The sequence below is a fragment of the Monodelphis domestica genome, chromosome 7, assembly GCF_027887165.1.
Source record: "Monodelphis domestica isolate mMonDom1 chromosome 7, mMonDom1.pri, whole genome shotgun sequence".
NCBI lineage: Eukaryota > Metazoa > Chordata > Mammalia > Didelphimorphia > Didelphidae > Monodelphis > Monodelphis domestica.
Window position 1 is genome coordinate 154,789,392 of NC_077233.1, and position 26,459 is coordinate 154,815,850.

At 35.1% G+C, this 26,459-nt stretch overlaps 1 protein-coding gene across 4 annotated transcripts in view; it reads left to right on the forward strand.

Moving 5' to 3' along the window:
- ELP1 (elongator acetyltransferase complex subunit 1) overlaps positions 1-26,459 on the forward strand; it is a 105,212-nt gene that overhangs the window by 54,665 nt on the left and 24,088 nt on the right. For all 4 annotated transcript variants that reach the window (XR_008913576.1, XR_008913575.1, XM_001362098.4 and 1 more), the window contains exons 25-34: positions 288-436; positions 3,050-3,173; positions 6,024-6,121; positions 6,356-6,557; positions 11,487-11,548; positions 22,774-22,836; positions 23,187-23,247; positions 24,158-24,271; positions 24,572-24,683; positions 25,823-25,950. Coding sequence is in view for 2 of the 4 variants with exons in the window: in XM_001362098.4 (XP_001362135.2) it covers positions 288-436; positions 3,050-3,173; positions 6,024-6,121; positions 6,356-6,557; positions 11,487-11,548; positions 22,774-22,836; positions 23,187-23,247; positions 24,158-24,271; positions 24,572-24,683; positions 25,823-25,950 (1,113 nt within the window). In the remaining 2 variants the exon portion in view is untranslated. The remainder of the gene's footprint in view (positions 1-287; positions 437-3,049; positions 3,174-6,023; positions 6,122-6,355; positions 6,558-11,486; positions 11,549-22,773; positions 22,837-23,186; positions 23,248-24,157; positions 24,272-24,571; positions 24,684-25,822; positions 25,951-26,459) is intronic.

Consider the following 26,459-nt stretch of genomic DNA (forward strand, 5'->3'; position numbering starts at 1 on the left):
GGTAGAGGTTCAGTTGCATATTGTATGTAAAATGCCAGAGGAATTTTTCAGATTTTCAACTCTGAAGATATGATACTACTTTATTGCTCAAAATACAGGCTATGCTTTCCCCCAAATCTGTCTTATATAAAGTCCTAGTGTGATTTGCATTTTTGTTGCTTTTCAGGGTATGTTGATGTATGTTTTTTTTTCAGTGAGATTTCCTTTTAGTAAAATTTTGTAGTAGACCCAACATAATTACTGTTGTCTTTTACAGTATTGATTTATGTATTTTTAAATAAATACAGGAAATACTTCATCTATTCCTGAGGCTGTGAGTGCTGAGGAAGCCTTAAAATACTTACTGCTTTTGGTGGATGTCAATGAATTGTATGACCATTCTTTAGGGACATACGATTTTGATTTGGTGCTCATGGTAGCTGAGAAGTCACAGAAGGTATGAATATTAATCATTTTTTATATATTTTAGATCCCCGTTTGTTTAATAGTGGCAGTCAGAGTTTTATTCCAAAAAATTAAAATAACAAAATTTAAGAACTTCTTTTCAAAATAGTAGGTAAAATATTGTTAATGCTAAGTAAACTTATGCATGCTGGATGCCATTTTGGAAAAATGGAAAGGACTGTTTCTTACTAGTCCTAACTTTTACTTGAATTAAGTTATGGTTTCTTGAAAAGCAAATGTTACTGATTCCTGAGGTACTTTTTGCTTTTGTATAGGAGTCAAAAGACCCTGAAGAGTAGCATTAACCCACTGACTCCTTCAAAGCATATAATAGACATATTCTACTTCTTTTTCCTAAGTTAGGTATGATTATTAGCCCATTATGTTGTGAATCTGTCCCGACACATAGGAACTAAAAGAGTTGTCCAGAAGCTCAACGTGGTGTAGTGCCATCATAGAATCTTAAGAGTTAGAAGGAACTTCCGGGATCATCACCTCTGATTTCAACAACTAATTAAAGGCTTCCAGGGAGGGACATCCTATTCTCCCCACCCCACCCTGAGGTGTAGTCGATTGGATAGCTCTGTTAGGCTGCACCTAAAACTTAAATCTTTCTTTCTGCAACTTCTAATCATTGGTCCTCTCTGGTCATGCACAGCAATAGCAACCATCAGTTATTTAACTCGTATGCAAGGTACTGTGAATACCAAGGTGAAAACAAATTGTTTCTACTCTCAGAGTTTATATTCTGCTAAACAAGGTGAATCCCTCATCCATATCAAAAGTCTTTCATATTTGAAAAAAAAACCTATCATGTTTCCTCTCCCTTTTTTTATCCAGGGTAATTATCTTCTGCTCCTTTAACTAGTCTTTATACGGAATATTCTCCAGTTCTCTCAACTTAATTCCCCTCTTCTGGATCAGCTTTGCTTTTTCTGTGACTTTCCCCAAAATATGTTGCCCATAACTAAACATAATATTCCATATGTGATTTGACTAGAATAGTATACAGTGAAATTGTTTATTATCCTCATACTAGATACTGTCTCTTTTAATGCAGCCTAGGATAGCAATAACTGTATAGTTAAGTGGTTCCATAGATAGAGCGCAGGTCTTGGAGTCAGGAAGATCTGAATTCAGATCTTGCCCCAGATACCTTCTTTCTCTGTGACAGTAAGTGGGACTTAACTGCTCTTGGCCTTAATTCCCTCATCTGTAAAACAGGGATGATAATAATAGTACTACCTACCTCCCAGGATCATAGGATAAAATGAGTTACCATACATAAAGTGCTTTGCAAACTTTAAAGCACCACATAAATATCAGCCATTAATCATTATTATTAACTAGCATATCCTAACTGCTGCCCTATATGATCTGCTAAAATCTTTAAATCTTTTTCACCCAAACTGTTATTTAACTACACCTCTGTCCCCATAATGCTTTTGTGAAGCTTAAATTTTCAACCCAAATATAGAACTTCATATTTATCCCAGTTAAATTTCTTCTTATTCACTTTGGCACATTATTCTATCATATAGAGATTTTTGGGATCCAGTTTTTGTCATCTAATTAGCCATCTCTTTAAGTTCTTGTCTTTAGATTTGACAAGTATTCCATCTGTGCCTTCATCCAAGTCATGAATAAAAATATTGGACAGGATTGAACCAAGCACAGATTCCTTGGATACTCACTAATTACTTCTCTCCCAAATTGTTAGTGACTCATTAATGACTACTCTTTGGATCTCATCATCCAACTAAGTGAGATTACCTTGCGGAGAAGGATCATAGAGGCTCATCAGATTTTGAGTTAATAGAGACTTAAGAGGTTATTTATTTAGTTCGACTTCTTTATTACATGTAAGGAAACTGGGGATAAGATTTAACTTAATTAACTTAGATAATACCATGTTAGTGATAAGTAGCAAAGGAAGACTTTTAACCCAAATCCTAAATGATGTGATGAAAAGAATATTGGACTTGGAATTACAGAGACTGGAGTTTAAATCTTTCCTCAGGTATGGGTAAGTCACTCAGCTCAGTCTCATTTTCCTTATCTGTGAAATGTGAGTACTAATGGCATTTAACTCAAAAGAGTTTTTGTAAGAGTCAAATGATACATAAGGTACTTTGCAAACCTTTAGGGCTATATAAATGTTAGTATTTTATTGTTGTTATATTCTAAAACTAGTGTTCTTACCGCCATACCATGCTGATTCCCTGTTTTTTGTTTTGTATAAATCTCCCACAGCTCCTTATAGTTTTAAACATTTGATTGAGAAGTCCTAAGATTTGTTTAATATGCACCTTGGTATAAATTCTATTTCATACTTCATACATAATATTTGAATACAAAAAGAACATAGTGAGAGAAGTCTATTGCCGTTATCTTTTAGGTAGGAACTTCCGACATTATTTGCTTACAAAGTACAGAATGAGAATGAAGCAAAATAAGGTGAAATTTTAGTTAAATATAAAATATACTGTTCTGTATGAAAAGTTAAAGTTTCAAATTTTAACATTTTTTTTTAGCTAAATTGACTTGAATTGTTTGATAAGATAATCAAGAGAAATGAATATAGCAATATTGTTTGGTTCTTCAGGATCCCAAAGAATATCTTCCATTTCTAAATACACTTAGAAAGATGGAAATCAATTATCAGCGTTACACAATAGATAAGCACTTGAAACGGTATGAGAAAGCCATTGGCCACCTTAGCAAATGTGGTAAGTCTATGACAGTAATGTTATGCGTCTTTATTATTTACTTTTTAACACGATAAGACAATCATGGGATATAAATCATAGTTTCTCCTATCTAAAATCTGTTTACTATGACTGTATATCTTACTTAAACCAATTACTAAAAAGTTGCATGTAATTCAGATTGTTAAAAACTAAATCATTTAAAAATGAATTAGGGGTCTTGAATACTTAATTTTTTAAACTATAAACTTAATCATCATCAATAAAAATAATGAAATAAGCATACAAAGTAAGAAATGATCATACACAGGAGTCATCAAGATTATTATACTATACGTTCCTTCAAAGAATCCAACAAATTAACAAAAGGCAATAAACAAAAATGGAAAGAAATCATCTGGGATGAGGGCTTGCACCAGGGTGCTGTTATTGTCCAAGGAAATGTTGCAAAGGTAAAATCATTAGGACTTAGCAACATATTGGATTTTTGTTTAAAAAAATTTTTTTTATAACTTAATAACCACAGACTATCAAAAATGTATACAAAATAAAGCATTAGTTGCACTTGATTAACTGTATAGAAACAAACAGCTTAATAGAAAATAAAGAAATGTTCATTCTCTGTCGCTTTTCAATTGTTTATGGTTTCACTACCTTTGATTTTTCTTCCTTTGCATATATATGCATGTATACACACATGTACATGCGTTTACATGTGTATAATCATTGCATTCATTTCTAGTTCTACTCATTTTGCATTGTATCCTTTCATGTAAGTCTCTCCATCTTTCTATTAATATTTCCCTTTTAAAAAAACATTTATGATACTAGCCCCAGTTTATTCAGCTGCTTTGTAATTGTGATACATATTATATTGTTTCCAGTTTTTTTATTATAAACTAATGTAATTAATTTTTTGTATAGCTATTAGTAACTTTTTAACTTATACTTTTTTTCCATTTTATGGCATTTTTATGGTAATTCCTAGTTCAGGAATTGGAAGGTCGAAAGATAGAATAAAAATTCTTTTATTTTGCCAGGTTGCTTTCTAAAATATTTGTGTTTTTATAATTTTTCTTTCTTTTTCTCTTCTAGTATTTTGATTTGCATTCCTCTGATTATTAGGAAATTTCAGTGTTGTTTCCCATGGTTATTAATCAATTTGTATTTCTTCCTCCATCCTTTCATGTCCTTTGACTCCATTGAAAGTATATTAGTTTTTGCTTGATCACATGAGACAATGGGGATATGACTGGGGATGTAGACTCTAAACGATCACCCTAGTGCAAATATCAATAATATGGAAATAGGTCTTGATCTTGATACATATAAAACCCAGTAGAATTGAGTGTTGCCTACAGGAAAGGGATGGAAGGAGGGGAGGGAAAAAACATAAATCATGTAACCATGGAAAATTTTTCTTAATTAATTAAATAAAATTAAAAAATGAAATAGTGTAAAAAAATAAAGAAAGTATATTAGTTTTAGGGGGGCAGCTGGGTGGCTCAATGGTTTGAGAGCCAGACACAGGAGGTCCTGGGTTCAAACCTGGCCTCAGACACTTCCTAGCCGTGTGACCTTGGGCAAGTCACTTGATCCCCATTGCCTAGCCCTTACCATTCTTCTGCCATAGAACCAATGCACAGTATTGATTCTAAGATGGAAGGTAAGGGTTTTAAAAAATATATAGAAAGTATATAGTTTTAAAGATATTTCAGTTAAAGTTCAGATTTTTTTTTATATCAGATTTCTTTAACTTAGGACATGATATCATTCACTCATTTTAATTTTGGGTGACTTCATGAAATATATATATGATTGAAAACTTCAAGTTTACTCATTTTAAAAATGGAATTTCATTTAAAATGATACCTAACAATCACTAATAGAAGTTGTACTTTTTTTCACATAATAGTTTTCCTTTCAATTTTGAATATTAGTTTTTAGCAGAAAAACAGTATAAGAAGTAGCCTACGAAAATCTGAAATAGCAATGCTACTGTCCTCCTGCATAGTCTCTGATATACCTTTAAGAGACTTCAGTAAATGATGTTGAATTCTAGATCCTCTGGTTCAGAGGTTCTTAACCTAGGTCCAGAAATTGTGTTTCTGTTTTGTTGTTGTTTTTTAACTGTATTTTAATAGAATTGGTTTCCTTTGTAATTTCTTTGTAATCATGTATTATATTCTTTTACTTATTTAAAAGCATTATTCTGAAATGGGGTTCATTGCCTTTACCAGTCTATCCAAAAGGGTAATTCATAACACTTTTTTTTGTGTTAGAAACTCCTGTTCTAAACCTTGGGGTATTTATTATCCTGGGCTTTACTGAAAAGCTTACTTAATAGTTAGGATTAATATAGAAATTATTTAAAGATGCTTAATAAAGCTACAAGGAAGACTTAATTTTACGCTACTCTTCTAATAAGTTGTAATACATTAACCTCAAGTACATCATTTGTTTAGTTGTATTTGAAATATGAAAATTTTGAAAAAGTCCTTTAAACCATCAGAGTATACCATCCATATATAGAAATATATGGATGTGTTACATAATATACAAATATATGATAATTGAATATATATTATCCACACACATAAATGTGAAGTTAAATCTACATTTAGTACACTACCTAAAATCTTATGATAGGTGAGCTTTAATGAGTAAGTTACAAGGAGGCAAATTTCAATTCAACATCAGGAGGAATGATCTAATAAATAGCTTTCTTGAAAGTAGTAAGGTTTTTAAAGAAATAATAGAGATCCATTTGTCTCTAAGGGTTATTCTAAATTGGGTTACTCAGTAGTTAGCAGCTGAACGAGATGATTTCAACCTCCTTTTTAATTCTGTATTTTAATTCTATTTCCACAGGACCTGAGTATTTTCCAGAATGTTTAAACTTGATAAAGGACAAAAATTTGTATAATGAAGCTTTGAAATTGTACCCATCAAGTTCTGAACAGTATAAGGTATATGATTTATTACCCTAAGGCTCTCTTGAGTTTGTAGCTGCATTATTTAGAGTAGTATTATGTCCAGTAAAACTGTTCTTGACTTTGTGGAGTTTTTTTTCAACCTGTTTAAATGTATCATTATCCTAAATAAGAGAATGATGAAAAAAATGTGTCCAAGCCAGTATATATTGGGGCTGATTTATTGACATTGGAATTTTTGAGTCTCATTTACCCTTAAATTTATTTTAGGATATCAGTAGCATTTATGGAGAACACCTGAAGCAAAAGAATCTTTTTGAACAAGCAGGATTGGTATTTGCTCGCTCTGGTGCCTATGATAAAGCCTTGGATGCTTTTGTGACCAGTGGCAGCTGGCAGCAAGCTTTCTGTATGGCAGCTCAGCTGAACTATACTAAAGACCAATTAGCCAGCCTGGGTAGAACTCTGTCAGGTAAGACTGTATTTCACCAGTTCTACATATCCCTTTTTGTTATTTCTTTGACACATTTGTACATTCTTAATTTAGCAGGCCACATTTTAAAGTAATTTACACAATTTAAAGTAAAGGAATGATAGACTACCTAAATTCAACATGATTCCAGAGAGAGAGCTAGCTTCTAAAGTTGGAGGTAAGACTACTATAGATTATGGAGTAAGTGGGGAAATGAAAGGCCCAGAATAAATAAGAATTGGCCTGTCAATAATACATAAAGGGGGAGAAATCCAGAGCTTCAGGGAAACCTGATTTACTATAACAGAGCAGAGAGATCCTTGCAAATCACTGTTTCATCCACAGTAACTTTTTGGGGAAACACTGTTACAGGAATTCGGGAAATAGATACTTGAGCAGTAAAGAAATAGAATTCCTCTTATATTCTGTAGTTTTCTGTCTGCCAGATTCAACCTGTATATCAACCTCATCTCTGCCCATTCAGCTCCTACTTTAGGTTTTCTATTTATCCATTCATCTACTTTTTATCATTTATCTGGTTATGTCTTTTGTAATGGGGAATATGAACCCTTATTGATTTGTATTGGTAGCTCTAGTTGGTTATAGGTATTGGTAGATACTGATAGGCTATTAGGGTAAGCGAATTCAGTTGTTGGCAGTTGAAGGAAAAATGGCTGATTTTAGCAGTTGAAGGAAATCTGCTGGAGACTGAATTTACAAAAAAACTATTTATTTTAACTGTAGAGATTAAGGGAAAGAAAAAGAAACAGACAGGAATAATATTGCTTATTGGTATATGTACCCTAAATCTAATATTGCTCTATAGAACACTAATCCCAAATCTGTCTCGGAGAGACTTTTTCTTCCTTGATAAAAATCAAGGCTGATTTAACTTCCTAGCTGTTTACCCATAATTCTATCTTACTAAACTAATCTAATTAGTAAGTAATTCCTTTGTTATATATTTCTTCAAAGAACTGTTGTAATTCCTTCAAATTCTCCAGCCACAGAATTTTTACTATGTGCAATTTAAGGATGTTGCCTCTCTTCTGCCACCTTCTGGCCCTGCTGCTCCCCTGCAGTGTCACAGGGAACAACAAAGACACTTTCTCCAATCGATGATCTGTCCACCAAATCTCCTCCAAATGTCACAGTGTTTTCCCAAACAATCTCCACCAAATTCCTCAAGGATGATCAGAAGAAAACCAAAACCAACCAACCTCTGAGTCTCTGTCCCGGAAGAAGTGTCATTATTTCCAACTGCCTTCCCTAAGGCACTCTGGAAATTCTCTTCCTCTGACCTACTCAGAGTTCCATGGCAATCTTTAGAAAATCTCACATCACTTCATAAACCCTATATCTAGCTACAATCTATTCTTAATTTGGCTAATTAACAAATAACTCATTACACTCTTCTCACCTCTGTTCATATGTGTATGTGTACCTTTTGGATACTTCAACAATTGCCAAGTGCAGTAACCCAGCATGTTAGTCTATAGATTATTATACATCTGACTACAAAAATGAACTTCTATTATAGCCCAGTTAGAAATTATTTTAAAAAATACATAATTTGAATAGGACTAATTATATATAAAGGCTCTCTTGGTACTTTGGAATTTCTTAGCAAGATGTTATAACTATAGCAATTCTTCAAAGACTACCTCTTCTGAAGACTTCCTTTGAAACCTTTTATCTAAAAGCCAGACTTAATCTATGCCAGTAATACTAACTTTAAACCCCTTCCTTTGAGCCAGAGACCATCAAATGTAAAGTTCAGACAGTTCTTCAGTTTTTGCCACAACTTATTCTTGACATACCTGGAAAGAAGCATCATCTTCTTTAGGCTGTATGTAGGAAAGGAATAACTTGCAGCCACCATAGAAGCATATAATTCTAAAAGGAGACAACATTAAAAAGCAGCTTTAGCACTTCTGGTAGCCAGTAACTTCTTCCCAAAGGAATAAAGGACAGTGTTGTGCTAAGGCTTTTTTGTGGAAAAAGTTAAAACACATTGACTTTCTCATCTTTGGAGTGTACAGTAGAGTGACACCTCTTCCTTTTCCCACCTCCTCAAGATCTCTCTCTTCTACTTGAGTGCTTCTTTCCCAATGCTTCTAGGTATTCTAAAGATCTTCTGCTTCTTAGTAGTACACTTAATTTTCAGCTGCTATTTTGTTTAGAGTCATAAAAGACAACACACCTAAATGCTAGATAAATAGCCCCATGTAACCAGAGGTAAATATGCCTCTCCAGCTTTCTACTTGGGATCCTGGCAGCCTGCTTTTTTCCCAGGTATGGGAAATCCTTTCACATGACATAAGAAGATGGAGTTTTTAACCATGTAGAGATTTAGGTGGAAAGATATCTCTTGAATTTTTAAAAAATATTATGCATATCTAAGCCACTGAGTAATTGTAATATATTTCCTGCAGACTTTGTCCTACGAAGTTTGAGTATTTATTTTCTCATTCTTTATGAATGTTTGACTTCTATTTATGTTTTTTATTCTTTGTTCATTTTCTTTTTTGTGTGTACTCTGAAATTAATCCAAGACTTGTTTTTTATATTCCTTTTCTCTGGCCTTTTCTCCCATTGTTGATAGATAGAAATAATCCATGTTGCATACTAATATCTTGATTCAGATTAACTATATAATTTGACTTAGTTGTTTTATTTTGCCATTTAGCTCTTTTACTGCTGGAATCATAGGCAAATAAAAGAGGAAAGCCATTTATGTTGCTTGGGAAATTTCTAATATTTTTATGCTTGCACAACTGATTTTCTGATCCTTAGTACATTATATAAAAACTTTTTTCTTCAGAAAATATTGAGTTGATCTGTTGCAACATAAAATTCCTTCTATATTTTTGTTCCTTTAATTCAGTGTGACTTTGTGTATAAGGAGTAAGTTGGGTTGTCCTTAATCAAATTAGGTATATTTGAAATTTCTGTTGCTTCATTTTTTTTAAATTTCTCTTCAGATTCACAATTTTTTTTCAGTTTAACTATTTTTTAAAATTATTTTTTTTTTGGCACATTAAGTGCCAAGTGAGCTTATCTTTTTATTTCTTGGCTACTACCAGGTAATGCTAGACCTCATTCTTTTACTTTTTTTTTATTAATTCCTTTGCTATTCTTGACCTTTTGCTCTTCTAGATGAATTTTTTATTTGTTTCTGGCTCAATAAAATAATTTTTTGCAATTTATGTTTTGATAAAAATGGGGTACCTGATCTGAATTCTAATGGCATATTAATAGAATTGAGAAGGTGAGAGATGAGAGGTAGAGATATATTTCTCTTATGGAAGGATTAACCTGATTATAGAGTCTTCATTTAAACTGGCTTATAACTTGAACTAGTGATGACAAACCTATGGCATGGGTGCCAGAAAGGGCATGCAGAGCCCTCTCTGCAGTCACTCGCCAAAGTTCATTACTAGAAAGCCAGAGAGACTTGGAACAGAGCTGTTCCCCATCCCTTCTCCATGTACCTGAGCACATTCCTCACTTCCCCTGACCCTCTACCCAGCAGCCTAATGGGAGGGCTTCTTCTCTCCCCTCTCTGGGGTATGGGGAAAGCTCATGACACTTGGTCCAGGGGGAGGTGGTACTAGGTCGGTGGGGGGGGGGGAGCCCCACACTCATTCTCTAAAAAGTTCACCATCACTGGCCTACACTCTTCAATAGTAGTGCCATCAGTCCTCAGTCAGTTCAAGAGTGGAAGTAAATGATCTGTGCTTTCCCACTGATACCCTTTTAAATCCCACTAGCTCCTTCCTCTTGTGAATTTTAAAAGTCTCCATTTTGGTCTAGCACCCAAAAATTGTGCACACCCACCTACACGGGCATGCGCTAGTCAATGACTAATCAGAAATAACTAACTGCCCACCTGGGCTGTCCTAAGCCAAGCTAGAGCCAACCATTGGATTTGTGAGACACAGGAAGTGAGGTAGGGAACAGCCTCTGGAATTCACGGAACTTCCTGTGGGGAGAGCTAGAGGGTGTGGGTGTTAGGAGCTTGGACAGAGAGGACGCCCACAGACAGCTTTCCTTCAGATCGGTCACGTGAGTTAAGGACTGATTCTTTCCACCTGGGCCTTTGGGCCTAAAACTCCCCCTGCCTTGGTCAGAGGTTGAGTAGCCTCTTTCCCTTTTCTCTTCTCTCCTTCTCTCCCTAACCTTTTCCCTACTCCCAGTGTGATTAAACCTCCATAAACTCCATTCTGACTTGAGTGTTTCATTTTAGGAATTTCATAAGTAAATTCCTTGGCGGCCATTGTTAAATATTATATAAATCTTGTAGCCACATTTGTAACCATTACTATATTATAACCTTCTCCCAGAAGCCTTAAATTTCCACATTACACTCTGTAGCTATGCATTGCTGATTCTCCACCTAACACCAGGGGACACTCAAGCTGATTTCAGGGAACACCAGGGAAAACTCAAATTGATGTGGCAGGATTTTTCCTCACACAGTCAGTTAGATGGCATTGAGTTAGTAAATTAGGTAACATCGTCGTTTTTATTATACTGACTCTGTCCACCCATTAACAGTGATTATTTCTCCACTTATTTAAATCTGGCTTTATTTTTGTATAAAAAGTGTTTTATAATTATGTCCATATGATGCCTGGGTTTATCTTGGTGGGCATACTTCCGGGTATTTTATGCTATCTAGATCCACAATTTTTTAGTTCTATTTAGGATTGCCCTTATTAACTTCATTACACTTCAATACAACACATTTTATAGAGACCAATTTTATAGAGAACCAATCAAATGATTGGTTCTTAAAATATTTCTTTTCCATCATTAAAATTGCATGAATTACACAAACGTGTTGACTATTGTAAGTTTTCTGGAGGGATTTTTAACAGGTCACTCATGACAAGTCATCTATTAATGACAGCCTTTTCTTTATAGGGAAGCTAGCAGAGCAGAGGAAACACAATGATGCAGCCTTAGTTTTGGAGCAGTATGCCCAGGTAAAACCTCTTTTCTTTCCTTCTTGTTAACTTACTTCACCACAAAGGGAGAAAAACATATCCAATCTGTACCAATCCTAGTATGCCCTACTGTGAGATTAGTATACCTTTTCTCTTTGGGGGATGTGTTGAAGCACTCCACTTTAAACTGCTACACATTAATTACTTGATATTTGGAAGCCTCCAAATCTAGTATAATTTCTCTACATTATTGAAAATGCTTTATAGTAGTTATCATAGTAAAGGTCTGCTCTGTGAAGAGCACTCTTATTTATTTGCTAAAAAGTATCATTTTTACTTCTTTAATAGTTTTACTTTTAATAATCACTTTTATTGACTTAGAAATAAAGGAGAGTAAATTGTTAAACAAGTAAATTCTAAGGGTAAATTATTATACAATATGAATAAATATTTCCCAAAATACATGATTTCACCACAAATTTCAAGCCAGTTCTTTGAGGTCCCTCCCTCCCTACCTGCATGTGTTGTTATTTCCTCTTTTCTTTTGCTTTTGGCAGTTTCATGTAACCCTACATTTCCAATAATATCCAGACTAAGAAGAGAAAATTGTGTATACATATGAGTTAATTGTAATAACTTCAGATAATTGATATTAATGAGACCAACATTTTAGAAGTCTTCTAACTTTTATTTGTAGACTTATTTACAGCAAACATTAAGAGGAAATTTATTATGTGTTTAAATAAGATGATCTTGCTTTTAAGTGATCTTTGGTTTTTTTTTAATATTCAATGAGGATGAAAAGAATGAAACTTTTAAAAAGTCAGAAGGTACTAGAAGCAGTTGAGGTATGGTTGATTTAGAAACAGCATAATTAATATATAATATATATAATATATAATAATAATACTCACCTATATATATATATAATGTTAAAATGTACAAGGTGTCCCAAAAGGCTTAGGACAGTTTTAAGCTTTAGTAGTGTAATAAATGAAAGTAAAATTATTAAATGTAATATTAATAAAATATTGTGGTTGCCATTATAAAATCAACTCTTAAGTCAGGAGTCTGTCAGTAGCTCTCAACAATGTAATTTTAATAAAATGGAAATATAGGAAAAAGGGGAAATGTAGGAAGGGGACAGAAAATTTCACCTGTTTTGAAAAATACCCTAAGCCAAAATCCAAAGCCCACCAAACCACTGTGATGATTAAAATAGTGGGAGTTATAAACTGTTACAGACAAAGAGTAGTTGGCTTAAATTGTGACTGCAGAAAATATGATTTCAAGACAGTGTCTTGTTTTAAATCAAATATAAGGTGGTCTCCAGGGAAAAATTCCCAAATATTAAATATACCCAAGTCAGCTGGGTTTTATAGAGATTTTAATTAATACAAATGAGAATTAAAGAAAGGGAGAGAGAGAGAAAAGGGGAATAATGAGAAAAAAGGCTAGGCCAGCTTAGGCCAGCCTTAAGAGAGAGAGATCAGTCAGTCTTTAATCCACTCACCACAAGATTTGTCCAAACAAGATTCTAGTGTTCAGAGAGACACCAGTTCAGCTTTGCCAGCTCCATCTCCAGAGAGAGTACTTCTGAGACAGTCCCTTCTCTCAGCTTATCTCCTTTTAAAGGGAATTTTCTCCTATGTCACCTCCCCTAAGTTCTCACATCTACCAATCACAGTAGACGTTTTCCAAAGGACAGACCATTCTTAATTCACACCTAAGTAGACTTAAACTTTTGATTAAGTTCACACCTGAAAAACCTCTGAGTAAGTTTCTCACCTCTTTGCTCCTTGTAAATTCACAAGTTGCCTGACCTTTATAGGTACTTAGCACCCTTTTGTATTAGATCTAAAAATAGGCACAGCTTATTTTGCCTTTTTTGCCTTACTATAAATATGGGTTTAAGTATTTTTCATTGTTTAGCAAGGAGTTTCTTCCCCTAAAGCATGCTTAAGTAGGGGTGGAGTAGAGGTCTCACATTCCTGATCTAAGTTCCTTCATTGTTTAAAATGGGGAATGGTCTTAACCACATCTTATGAAGTAGGGTCTGAGAATTTTTAAGATTCACACTACTTAGCCCAAAAAAGTCCTCAAGCACAGAGAGAAAGAGTCTCTGCCCCACCCCTTTTATCCTCTGTACCCATACATCCTGCAATGTACACATGCAAAAATGGGGTGCAGGGTAGAACAAACTTAGGGAGTGGTTTCTATCAGTAGCTTTGTTGTTGTTGTTCTAGAGTAGTGGTGGTTAGAGAGTAGGAATGGGGAATGGAGTAAAGGGAAATAGATCGAGGCAACCTTTCCAATAGTGATAACAAATTTATGTAAAACTTCAAGGTTTGCAAAACATAAAAATATTATCTGATTTTATTCTCATAACAACCTGGAGAAAGAGTTGCCATTATTATCCTTATTTTACAGAAGAGGAAACAAACTTTCCCAGGGTTATATCAGCTCATATAGCTGAAGCCAGATTCAAATTCTAGTCTGCTGCTCTGTCTATTGCAGTCTGGCTGTTTGAAAGGCATTTTGCTACTTTATTAATGAATTAGTCAAACTTGAAGTGGGCTGGCATTACACCAAAGCAACTAGAACTTGCTGCCTCTCTCAGAAGCAGCTGGCGAACCACATTAACCGTGCCGCCATCACCTTTGAAGATGAGCGACGTCGACGTCTTGCCACTGCGCGTGAACGCCGACACCAGGCCACAACCGCACCTCCCGTAACAACTGGCGTCCCAGGCCCCATGTGCCACAAACTCTGTGCCTCAGCCTTTGGACTCCAAAGCCACATGAGGGTACATCAATAGATGATAATGCACAAAGACAATTGTCATTCTCGGTCACCGAGAGACTACCACTACCACTAATGAATTAGTAAAAAAGCATTTGTGAAACACATAATATGTGCTGGATATGGTGTTAATTGCTATAATATAGGCAGAAAGAATCCCTGCCCTCAAGGGATCTGACATTCTAATACAAGAAAACAATATAGAGTAGTGGTGGTTAGTAAGAAGTATTTTGATATAGAAAATTATAGGAATGGTGAATTGCAGCCATAGGGGAATAGTTTGAGGCAATCTTTTCAGTAATAATAGTATTTATTTAGTAATGATTACAAAAAGAACAGAGTAGGCATAGCAGTTCAGTTCATATTTTTTAAGTGCCTGATGTTTGCCAGGCACTATGCTAAGGCTAAAGATACAGATAAGAAAAAGAAACATAGTCCTTGCCCTCAGGGGTCTTACAGACATATAGGAGAAGTCAACACACAGAAGAAATCTGAAAAGTCCAGTCAAGGAGGCACATGAGGTGCCTGGCATGGGTGCATCTTGTTCTGTGGTATCCAAACCAAGCAGAGCTGATGATGGAAAATAGAGAGTTCTCAGTTTGCTAGAAAAGAGCCAAGAGAGTGAAGGAAAGCCTTCCCCTAGGGCAGCTGAAACATACTGAGCTGCATGAGATACTATCAGTCAGAATAGTATACCCTTGCAACTAAAAAGGTTAAGTGCTACGGGCACTAGAGGCTTTGACCCCAGTGGCAAGGTGACTGGCAAAAAAATTGTCCAGGGTGTTAAAATGGGATTTGGTAGGGGAATGAACAAAAGGGAAATACATAAAAATTAGATTTATTGTTGGGAAAGGGAGGATGGGAAAAGGGTTAGGAAAATGATTACAAATAATATTAAACTCTAATTTCTAAAAATCTATCATAACCTATCTTCTAAGCTAAACAAGTTTTCCCAATAACCAAATCTCACAAATGGAGTACAATCAAATGGGCCAGGATTCCAGATGATAACTGTCCAAACAGATCCAGTGGAGAAGTGTGTCCTCAATCTTCTGTTCAAGCTGCCAGCAGCCAGTTCAAAAGATTCCTCTCTTCAGTTGGTATCACCAAAGTCAGAAACCTGTTTTTCAAACCTCCAACTTCAGGTCCTTCAGGAGAAAAGTGCCCAGACAATTGGGACCTCAGAATCTTTACCCAGATCCTGGCTCTTAGGCTCCCATGTGACTCTCAGTCACTCTGAGACTCTCCTGTCAATCACTCTAATGTTTACATTACACAGTTTATTGCAAAATGTCCTTTCCCTATCACAAGGAGAAGAGAACAAAGATCCTTTAGCTCCTGCTCATTTGACTTTTTTAATATCTAATCCCTGGAGATGAGAAAAATTCAGGGGAGGAAGAAGTAGTAGTACCAGTTTAGCCTTGAGTTTAGCCTAAGAGGTAAGAATAAAGAAGAACAGCTGGAGTGGTACGGAGAACAAAACACTGGAGTATTGAGTTTGGAACATGACAACTAGTCCCTTTTGTTGGAATTTTAAAGGGAATAATATTAAATAAGGGTGGAAATGTAGATGGTTAGTCAGATTGTGGAGCGCCTTAAATGCCAACATAAAGAATTAGTATTTTATCTCCATTTCTGCCAGTAAGCTTTGAATGATCTTGGATAAATCACAGCTTCTCTGAACCTCATTTTCTTTATCTGAAAAAAAACAACAAACATTGAAATGGTTACCTCTTGCTTGAAAAATTCTATGATTGAGGGGCAGCTGAGCAGCTCAGTGGATTGAGAACCAGGCCTAGAGACAGGAGGTCCTAGGTTCAAATCTGGCCTCAGACACTTTCCAGCTGTGTGTCACTTGACCCCCATTGCCTAGCCCTTTCCACTCTTCTGCCTTAGAACCAATACACAGTATTGATTTCTAGATGGAAGGTAAGGGTTAAAAAAAAATGCTATGATTTCATAACTCCAAATTTTCTTTTTTTTAATTAATTTTTTTTTAGCATCCATTTTAAAATTCGGAGTTCCAAAACCTCTCCCTCCAACCCCTCTCCATGGAGAAGGCAAGCAATATGATATTTATTATGTATGTCATGCAGCCTTTTTATAAAGTCATGTAAAATATATTTACATATTAGCCATATCACCAAAAAAGGAAGAAAAATAAAATGAGAAAATTATATTTTCCATCTGTACTCAGAATGCATTAGTTTCTTTGCAGGTAGACAGCATTTTTTCATCATGAATCCTTTTGAGTTGTCTTGGATTATTGGATATTGATCAGTGAAGATTACCAGTTCACAACTCCACCAACAGTTTATCAATGTTCTTATTTTCCCCCTTCCCTTCCAGAATTTTTCATTTCTAATAGATGTGAAATGATTATGTCAGAGTTGATTTAATTTACAATTTCTCTAATCAGTAGTGATTTAGAGTATTTTTTCATATCACTATAGATAGCTTTGATAACTTCTAAAAACTGCCTGTTCATGTCCCTTGATAGTTTTTCAATTGGGGAATGGCTCTTAATTTTTATAAATTTGACTTACTTCTCTATGTATTTGAGAAAAGAGGCCTTTATCAAAGAAATTTGCCATTTTTTATATTACTTCATTGTCTATAATACCTTTTAGCAAAATGGAATTTCACCTGATTATCTCTTTTAATTATGTCTATTTTTGCCTTTGCTTTGTATGAGATTATGGTTGTATGAGATGCTGGGTTTTTTCTTCAACTGAGCATAATAGATTCTGTTCTTCTCTTTATTTTAATTCTGTTGTGTATATGTATTTCTTTATCAAGTATATCTCATTATAGACAACATATTGTTGGATTCTGGTTTCTAATCTATTCTGCTATCTGCTTCTATTTTATGGGTGAGTTTATTCCATTCACATTCACAGTTATTACTGTGTATCTTCTGTTTATCCTTCTCTCCTTTTATCACTGTGCCCCCTCTCTTTTTGTTCTCTTCTTATTTCCTTTTTTGGGAACAATAGATTTCCATACCCAGCACTCACTCTCTTTGTCTCTGTCAGTCTCTCCCTTTCTCTCTCTTTCCCCCCTTTCCTCTCTCATCCAATTCCAGTGAGAGGGAAGTTTTAGTATTGCCTGCCATCATCACCCTGTCTTCCTATGTAAAGAGTTTAACTTTATTAAATTATTATTTCTCTTTCATGTTTATCTTTTGTGCTTCCCTTGGGTCTTGTGTTTGAATGTTAAATTTTATATTCACCTCTGATCTTTTCATCAGAAGTGCTTGGAAACCCTTTATTTCATTGAATATTGATCCCTCTTTTCTCCCCCAAAGGAATATACTCATTTTTCTTGGTTGTAATTCTAGTTGCTTTGCCTTCTAGGATAACATATTCCAAATCCTCTGCTCCAGCTAATGCGGAAGCCGCTAAATCTTGTGTGATCCTGACTATGGCTTCATGATATTTGAATTGTATCTTTCTGGCTGCTTGCAATATTTTCTCCTTGATCAGGGAGCTCTGGAATTTAGCTATAATATTTCTGAGAGTTTTCATTTTGTGATCTCTTTTAGAAAGTGATAACTAGGGGGAAGCTGGGTCAACTCAGTGGATTGAGAGCCAGCCCCAGAGAGAGGAGGTTAAAATCTGGTCTCAGACATTTCCCAACTGTGTGTCCCTGGGCAAGCCACTTAACCCTCATTGCTAATGCTTATTGTCCTTCTGCCTTGGAACCAGTACACAGTATTGATTCCAAGATGGAAGGTAAGGGTTTATTTAAAAAAAAGAAAGAAAGAAAGAAAAGAAAGTGATCAGTAGATGATTTCCATTTCCCTCTGCATTTAAGATCAGGGCAATTTTCCTTGATTAAGTTCTTGAAATGTGATTTCTAGGCTCTTTCTTTGACCATGGCTTTCAGGTACTCTAATTCTTCTTAAATTAATTCTTCTCAATCTATTTTCCAGGTCAGCTATTTTTTCCAACAAAGTATTTCACATTTTCTTCTTTTTTTCATTCTTTTGACTTTGTTTTTATTATTTCTTAATGTCTCATGGAGTCAATAGCTTCCAGTTGCCCGGTCCTAATTTTTAAATATTTTAAAACTTTTAATTATTTTATTCAGTAAGCTTTTATGCTTCTTTTTCCATTTGGCTAATTCTACTTTTTATGAAGCTCTTTTCATCAGTGAATTTTTGTGTCTCTTTTACCAGTAGGGCAGTTTTGTTTTTTAAGGTCTCCTTTTCTAAAAGTATTTTTTGTGTGTGTGCCTCTTTTACCAAACTGTTAATTCACTTAAAAAAAAAACAACCCATAACTTCTGTCTATCTTAAAACCAGTACCAAATATTTTTTTCCAAGGCACAAGAGAGATAAGGGCTGGACAGTGGGGTTTAAGTGATTTGCCCTGGGTCACACAGTTAGGAAGGGTGTGAGACCAGACTTGAACTTAGGGCTGCTTGCCTCTTGGCCTGGCTTTCGATATACCAAACCACCTAGCTGCTCCTTATAAATTCACTTTTCATTATTTTCTTGTATTACTCTCATTTCTTTTCTCAGTTTTTTTTCTACCTCTCATCTCTTCCTTTAACTCTTCTAGATATTCTTGTTTGGCTTATGTCCAGTTACATTTTTTCTTTGAGGCTTTGGTTTTGGCTATATTTGCATTATTATATTCTTTTGAGTTTTTGTCTTAGTCTTCCCTGCCATCATAGTAAGTAGCCTTTTATCATCAAGTTGTTGTTTTTTTTGTTGTTTGCTTATATTGCTAGCCTATTTCTTGATTTTGAATTTTATATTAACGTTGGGCTCTGTTAAATTTTTATGGTTGTACTTAATAATTAATTTGTGGTCACCAGGTATTTAATTTCTAAATCCCAAAATGAATTACTAAAGTAAATGGAATTTAGGTAGTTTATTTACAATGGGGGAAGATATTAAGGAATGAGAGAGAGAGAGAGGAAACTCCGCTTCCTCTGAGCCAGGTAGAAATTCTAAGGCCCTAATCAGGGAAAGGAGTCTCAAGATGATGGGCCTTTCTCGGAGGTTCATACCTCTAGAAAGGTGGGGAAACTAAGTTAGCCTTCCACTCACCATGGTGACTGTCTAAAAGGAAAGCAGTTTGAAGTCTCCTGCATGCGTTCCTCCAGGGGTCCAGTTCCACAGCCAAGTATGAGTCTTCCAGTCCAACTCCAAGCGACTCTTCCAGACTCTCCTCCAAGTGACTCTTCTTCACTCCAATCCAACTCCAAGTGAGCTGCAGATCTATCTCTTCTGGCCTCTGTGGTCCTCAATTTAATGATCTTTTTCTCTTGTGCCACCTCCCCTAAATTTCACATCTACCAATCACAGCAGATGCTCTCTTCAGGACTGCCCACTCTTTAGTTCACTTTTTTTTGGGTTAGATTATACCTTTTTTTGTTATATCACACCTTCTGTAATTAGTTCACACCTTTAGTAGTTAAGTTATTTTTTTTGTAGATTAAAATGGGTAGATCTACTTCAAATACTTCAAACATTTTGGGGATTAAAATCTAAAAATAGACTGGGCATTACAATTCAATCTTCCCAATAAAGAAGAGCTAAGTACCTTCATTGTTACAATCAGGAGATAGCCAAATCCAATCTTCACAGCTCTATTTACCTGGAGGTGGGGAGGCACTGTACCAAGCTTCAGATTTTTTCATGCCGCTGTTTTCATAGCTAGTTCTGGGGATCTGTAAGTTTTCAGTGCTTCCAAGATGGTGTGACCCTAGGAAAAGTGTGGTCACTACTCTCCTGGCCTATTCTCTGCTCTTTACTCAGAAAGGCAAAGATTCCCTGCAACTGAAAGCACTAGAGCTTCTCTTGGCCCTGGGACAGTGACCAGTGCCCCTACTCCCTTCTGATAACCACAAGCACTCTTCTCTGCCCTTCAGCTGTGACCCAGCAGAATTTAATATAGCCACCAACAAAAGGTCCCCTTTAATTTCTTTATGACCAACTGTCCAAACTCCTTCACTGTCTCTGAACCAAGAGCTCCAAAAGCTACTGCTGCTGCTGCTGCTGTTAGAGCCTCTTCCATGACACACCAATGGTTGAGTCACCCTCACCTTGTGTCACAGACTTCTGCCAACTTCCTAAGTTGTCTTAGCTGGGAAAAATGTCTCATTTTTATCTTTTGTTAGCTATCCAACTCCAGAAGTTAATTTGAAGCATTAAAGTTGTTTGGAAGTAGTATTGGGAGAATTTGTCTGCTTAGTTGCTTTTCTTCTGCCATCTTGGCTCTGCCCAAAGAAAAAAACCTTTTAAAAAGCAATTTAGCCAAAGCAACCAATATATCAGCCATGTCTAACAACATATTCATAATCCACATCCATGGACCCCAACTCTGCTAATAGAGGAGGAAATTTTAGTTTCTTAATTTTTCTTTAGAGTCAATTTTAATCATTATAATTAGTGTTGAGTTACATAAATTAAATGTTAAAATCTAGTAGGGTAATGGTAAGGGAGAAGATAGTGAAAAGGATTAAGTATCAGTAGCTAAAGTCATTAAGAATAATAGATTATAAAGCAGCAGCTATCAAAATCATTTGGTTATAAAATTGAGAAATAAATCAATGGCATACACTACACAAAGAAGTAGCAGGAAGAGTGGAGCTCAGTAACCCAGTGTTCAATAAACCCCAAAATATAAATTACCTAGGAATGAAGCTTATGGGGAAACTTAGAAGCAGTTTGACTGAAATTAGCCTTAGACCTCCTCTTATATCCTATCCCATCATTCAAAATAGATACATAACCTTCATATTGAAGCTCATACTTTTAAAAAAATTAGAAGAGACACCATATAACTTTGACAACAATAAGAAATGTAGTCTTAACTCAATTAGAAGTAAGAAACAATTACAAAGGATGCTATTGATACAGATTTTAATTACATAAAATTGAAAAGGTTTTGAACAAAGAAACTTAATGCATCTATGTTAAGAATCAGAATGGTCAATAAGACAAATTTTTCATATCAAGTTTCTCAGACAAGGATTTGATATGAGAGAGAGAGAGAGAGAGAGAGAGAGAGAGAGAGAGAGAGAGAGAGAGAGAGAGAGAGAGAGAGAGAGAGAGAGAGATCAATAGGTTAATGGTGGGGAGTGATTCTGAAAGATATTTTGGCAATGTGAAAACAAAAGATAACAATAAAAAAAATTAGAAAACCAAAAAGAAAATGGTAGGAGAGTGTTCTGGTGGTAAGTCAGTTTACTAAAAAAAAGAAAAAAAGTTAATAGAAATTAATAATACATTCTTTAAAAGAGAGGAAAAGGGACAGCTCAGTGGATTAAGAGCCGAGCCCAGAGATGAGAAGGCCCAGGTTGAAGTCTGGTCTCAGACACTTCCTAGCTCTGTGACCCTTTGGAAATCATTTAACCCTTGTTGCTTAGCCCTTACCATTTGTCTGCCTTGGAACCAATTCCAAGGTGGGAGGTAAGGTTTAAAAAAAAAAAAAGAGGGGAAGGTATTGAGCTACTGTAGAACAGTGGATTAAGTTTACCTAAATATGTTTCACAGCTCTTTTCTGGAATGCATCTACTTTCAGGTACACCTGTAACATGTCAGCTTAACTAAGAAAGTAGGGGAAAAGCACTACTCTTGGAATCAGAAGACCTGGATTCAAATCCTTCCTTTGCCATGTAACTAGATATGCAATTTTGAGGATCACCTTCCCCTTCTATGGACTTCTTCACACTAAAATGAGGAGATTAGACTAAGTCTCTAGGGTCACATCTATTTCTAATATTTTTAAATTCCTGCTTCCAAAGACCAGTACAAATGTTAGGATGCCTTGGGCACACATAACTTGCATTTCTTCCCAAAATGTCTAACATTGTGGAGTAGAAAGAACCAAAAATTTGGAACCAAAAAATGTTAGACTCTAATCCTGGGCTGCTAATTATAAGCTCTGTCAATTAACCCCTCAGCCTCAGTTTACTTATCTATAAAATAGGGCAGTGTTATTTACATTATCTTCCTCACCAAGTTTAAGGATATAAAATGCATTATAAACTATAAATGTTATCTGCCATGATTATTACTCTCATAATATTTTATCATTCATCCTTACTATCATTGGTATTTTAGTGTTTATTTATTATATAATTAGAGAAATGTGTATTAAATCAATGAAGTGAGCCAGTGGATGATATGAAAGTGAAACACAGTACTCCTGTCTCCTAATGCCATATACTGACTCCCAATCCAGTGTTCTTTGTGCCCTCTTCTTTTTCTTAACAACTACACATTGAAGAATAGAAGAATAATTTGAATACCATTAAAGTTCATAAAAAAGTAGGAAAAGCCCTAGTGAATGTTGTCCTTTACATGAGTCTAGAAGTTGATCAAGAGTGCTTATAGAATTTTGACCATATCTTTCTTAATTTCACTTAATTTTAACATTTTTGAAAGCTATCATATGTTGAGGATTATGCCTGAATGACGGCCTTGCTTTTTATTCTCTGGTCAGGATTATGAAGAAGCTGTACTATTGCTGTTAGAAGGAGCTCTTTGGGAAGAAGCACTAAGACTGGTAAGATCATTTTCAAACTTTTGTTTCTGTTGGACAATGAGTTAAAGTATTGATAAGTAAATGTATTAAGTAATTTAGGTAAGGACTGTATTTAGATGAGGCCCATGTTTTATGTATTTTTACTATAAATATTAGGATCAGCTTAGCCCTAGTGTAATTTATATTTGTATTTGGTCTAAAATTAGTAAGCTTTACTTTTCTTTATAGAACCCAGTAATTTCCAAATTGCCAATTCACTGGGAAAGATGTTCACTTTCTAAAATGAGATATTCCTAAAAAACATTTATTTTTCATTGGAGAAGGGCCTGTTCACATTGTTCCTATTATTATCGTTGAGTTTTTGCTTCTAGATTTACAAGTACAACAGGCTTGACATCATAGAAACCAATATTAAACCCTCCATTTTAGAAGGTAAGTATTTCATTTTGTTAAATTGAGACTCAGTTGCTTTAGAATGACTTATTGAAATGTGGAGATGAAAGAACCTGAGAGGTCCTAACTGTTGTCTTTTCTAGTGCTATCACTAGCTAGGTAGCACAGAGATAGAACATTGGATTTAGAATCAGGAAGACCCAAGTTCAAATCCAGCCTCAGACACTTACTAGCTTTGTGATCCTGGACAAGTCACTTAATTGCTGTCTGCCACAGTTTCCTCCCCTGTGAAATGAGGAAAATAATAGCACCTACCTCCCAGGGTTTGTTCTGTGAATAAAATGAGTTAATATTTGTGAAGTACTTTATAAAACTTAAGGCATGATACAGTGTTCCAAAAATCTCAGTGGAGTTTTAAGCTTTTAAGTTTAAAGAAGCCATTATTATATATGCCAGTCTTATAAATCTAGTGGCTTTTTTCCCCAATCCTTTTTCTCCCTGACTTCTTTGCATCATTTAGAATTGGCTTGACCCTCCTTGAAGTCTTCTTCTTTTATTTTTAAAATATCATACTCTACTTTTATCTACCCCCACTTTAAGGCCTCATTCTTCTGTTTTGCTGATTTATCTTCTTGAGGTCTTAAGATAAGTTTTGTCCCTAAAGTTTAGTCAAGTGATAAAATTCTTTTTATTTTATTTTCTATGTTAATTTTAGTGCTTTATTAACCATAATATTGTACTACAGACAGGAGACTGGCATTCCACTTTCCTTTTTTCCTCTATTAAAATTGTAGGATACCTATTATATTGCTTAATGAAAATTTTACTATCTTGGTTAGAAAACTTGAAACACTTGTTTCTTCCTGATCTTTTTTTTTTATTAACCTTTACTTGTGCCTCTTTGCCTTTAAAGCCATTTGAAAACTTTTTTTTCCTTCTTACCATACAGCCCAAAAAAATTATATGGTGTTTATGGACTCTCAGAAAGCCATTTTTACCCGCCATAGAAAGCGTTTACTGGTGGTTCGAGAGTTAAAGGAACAAGCACAACAAGGGAATCTAGGTAAGTGCTAAATTTTTGTGACCAAAGCTTGTCCTTTTATTGCATATTACACTTTATGGTAATATGAGAAAAATAACTTTAGTCATAGCACATTTTATATGGTCTTGTTTAACTTTAAAGTGAACCCTCTGGAATTTATTTTCCAGCTCTGTATAGTCCCATTTTCTGTCAAGTTTACCATAGTCATCTTACAGTGTTGAATTAAAATTTTGTTGCAAGAGAAACTCAGAATTAATAAATGTTCTTCTATGTCTTTAATCCTGAATAAAGAAAATTTTGTTTATCTCTCTTCTCTTTCAGATGATGATATGCCTAATGGCCAGGAGTCAGACCTCTTCTCTGAAACCAGCAGTATCATGAGTGGTAGTGACATGAGTGGAAAATACTCTCATAGTAATTCCAGGATATCTGCGTAGGTTTACTGATTCTTAATCAACTTCTTATATTTCTAGCACTGATCTTCATACTATAAAATTCAAGGGTTTAGTATTTCCAGTACACAGGTTTTAGCATTCACTAGTGGAAAGAGCTCTGGATTTAAAGGCAGAGAACCCGCATTTGAAATCTAGTTCTGCCACTAACTTGCTGTGTGGCCTTGGGCAAATCATCCATCCCTTCTAGGCCTCAGTTTCCCTGTATGTAAAATAAGGAAATAGTACTAGATTATATTTTAACTCTGATCTCAGTAATAACATCTCCTCGTACCATATCCTCACTTACCGTCTTAGGATTTAATTTCCAGTTAGTTTTGTTCCCTATATTTAGTTGTTTGAGGATAATTTTATTTGGTAGGGAAGAAAAGTAAAATTGTAGTTGTTAGTTCTTCCTTTTCTTCATCCCCCCTAGTATTATTATTCACCCAAAGATCTCTATCTTATTCTCCCAGCACAGGTAAAAAGCCCTTTTAACATTCGTTCATTAGCATTTATTTCAAAATTCTATTGGATGAATTTAAATATTTCAGTAGTATTTTTGGGACCTTCTTTCCTTTACATTTCTTCACAGTTACTTGACCTTTCTTCAGGTAACTTGGTCAATAAATCCTTTCCTGTTCATAAACTTGAGTCCTTTAGTCATCTCCCTCTTATGGGCCATATTGGAATCATTTTTGTTTATCTCCATAGAAGCTCTTTCTTGAGAACTTTTAACCTTTTAAACTAACGTCCCTTGAGGAATCATGAGCCTTAAGATAGGACCCATCCTTTTTTTGTAAGCCAACTACAGGGAGGCAGCAAGGTGCATGGAAGTAATAAAACTCAGGATTTGCATTTGAATTTGCCTACCACATACTCCTTGTGTTATTTTGGGCAAGTTACTAAACTTCTTGTGGCCTCAATATTATCGTCTAGGTAAAGAATCTGGATTAGTTGACTTTAAGGTCTCTTCTAATTCTAAATCTACTATAAGTCTTAACTCTCTTCTAGTCAATTTCTTCCTTAGTAGTTCTCAGTCATTTATAGATTACTCACTACTGTTCTACTCTACTCAGATTCTCTGATTCTCATGTGAGAAATTCTTCTTTTTGAAACTAATTCTCAAATCTCCTACTAGGAGGTCCTCCAAGAATCGTAGAAAAGCAGAAAGAAAGAAACACAGCCTGAAAGAGGGGAGTCCACTCGAAGATCTTGCCCTTCTGGAAGCCCTAAGTGAAGTTGTGCACAGCATTGAAAAATTAAAAGGTATATTCTTGATATTCATGTGCCAAATACATTGGTTTGCATAGAAACTACTTAGGAGGAGAACACACTTTTTTTTTGATAGCCTTACTGGCTGGCAAGAATCTAGTAATATAATCCTAGCCTTAAGAAATAGGAGGCTTTTGACAAAGAGCCATTTCTGATGCTCTCATAAAATGACCCTGCCTTTGGAGTTAACATAGTTCATAGGAAGTGAGCACTCCAAAGCAATAGAAACTTCACCCTGAATTCTTACAACTGTCAACCTTAAATTCTTAGCACCCCTCTGGCAAATTAAAGAAAACCACTAGAAAGTTAGATTAAGCCACAGTATGAATATTTCCCATAAAGTAGAGCCACTGAAAACTGCAGTTTGTTGTTTGGAAGAGAGGAATAAATATAAGGATTACAGTTGTAGTATATGACATTGTCTGTATTCTTCTTGAAAAAAATAACCTATGACTGTAGCATTGAAGGGGTTGAGGATGTAGTAGTTTATTCCTAGGTCCTGA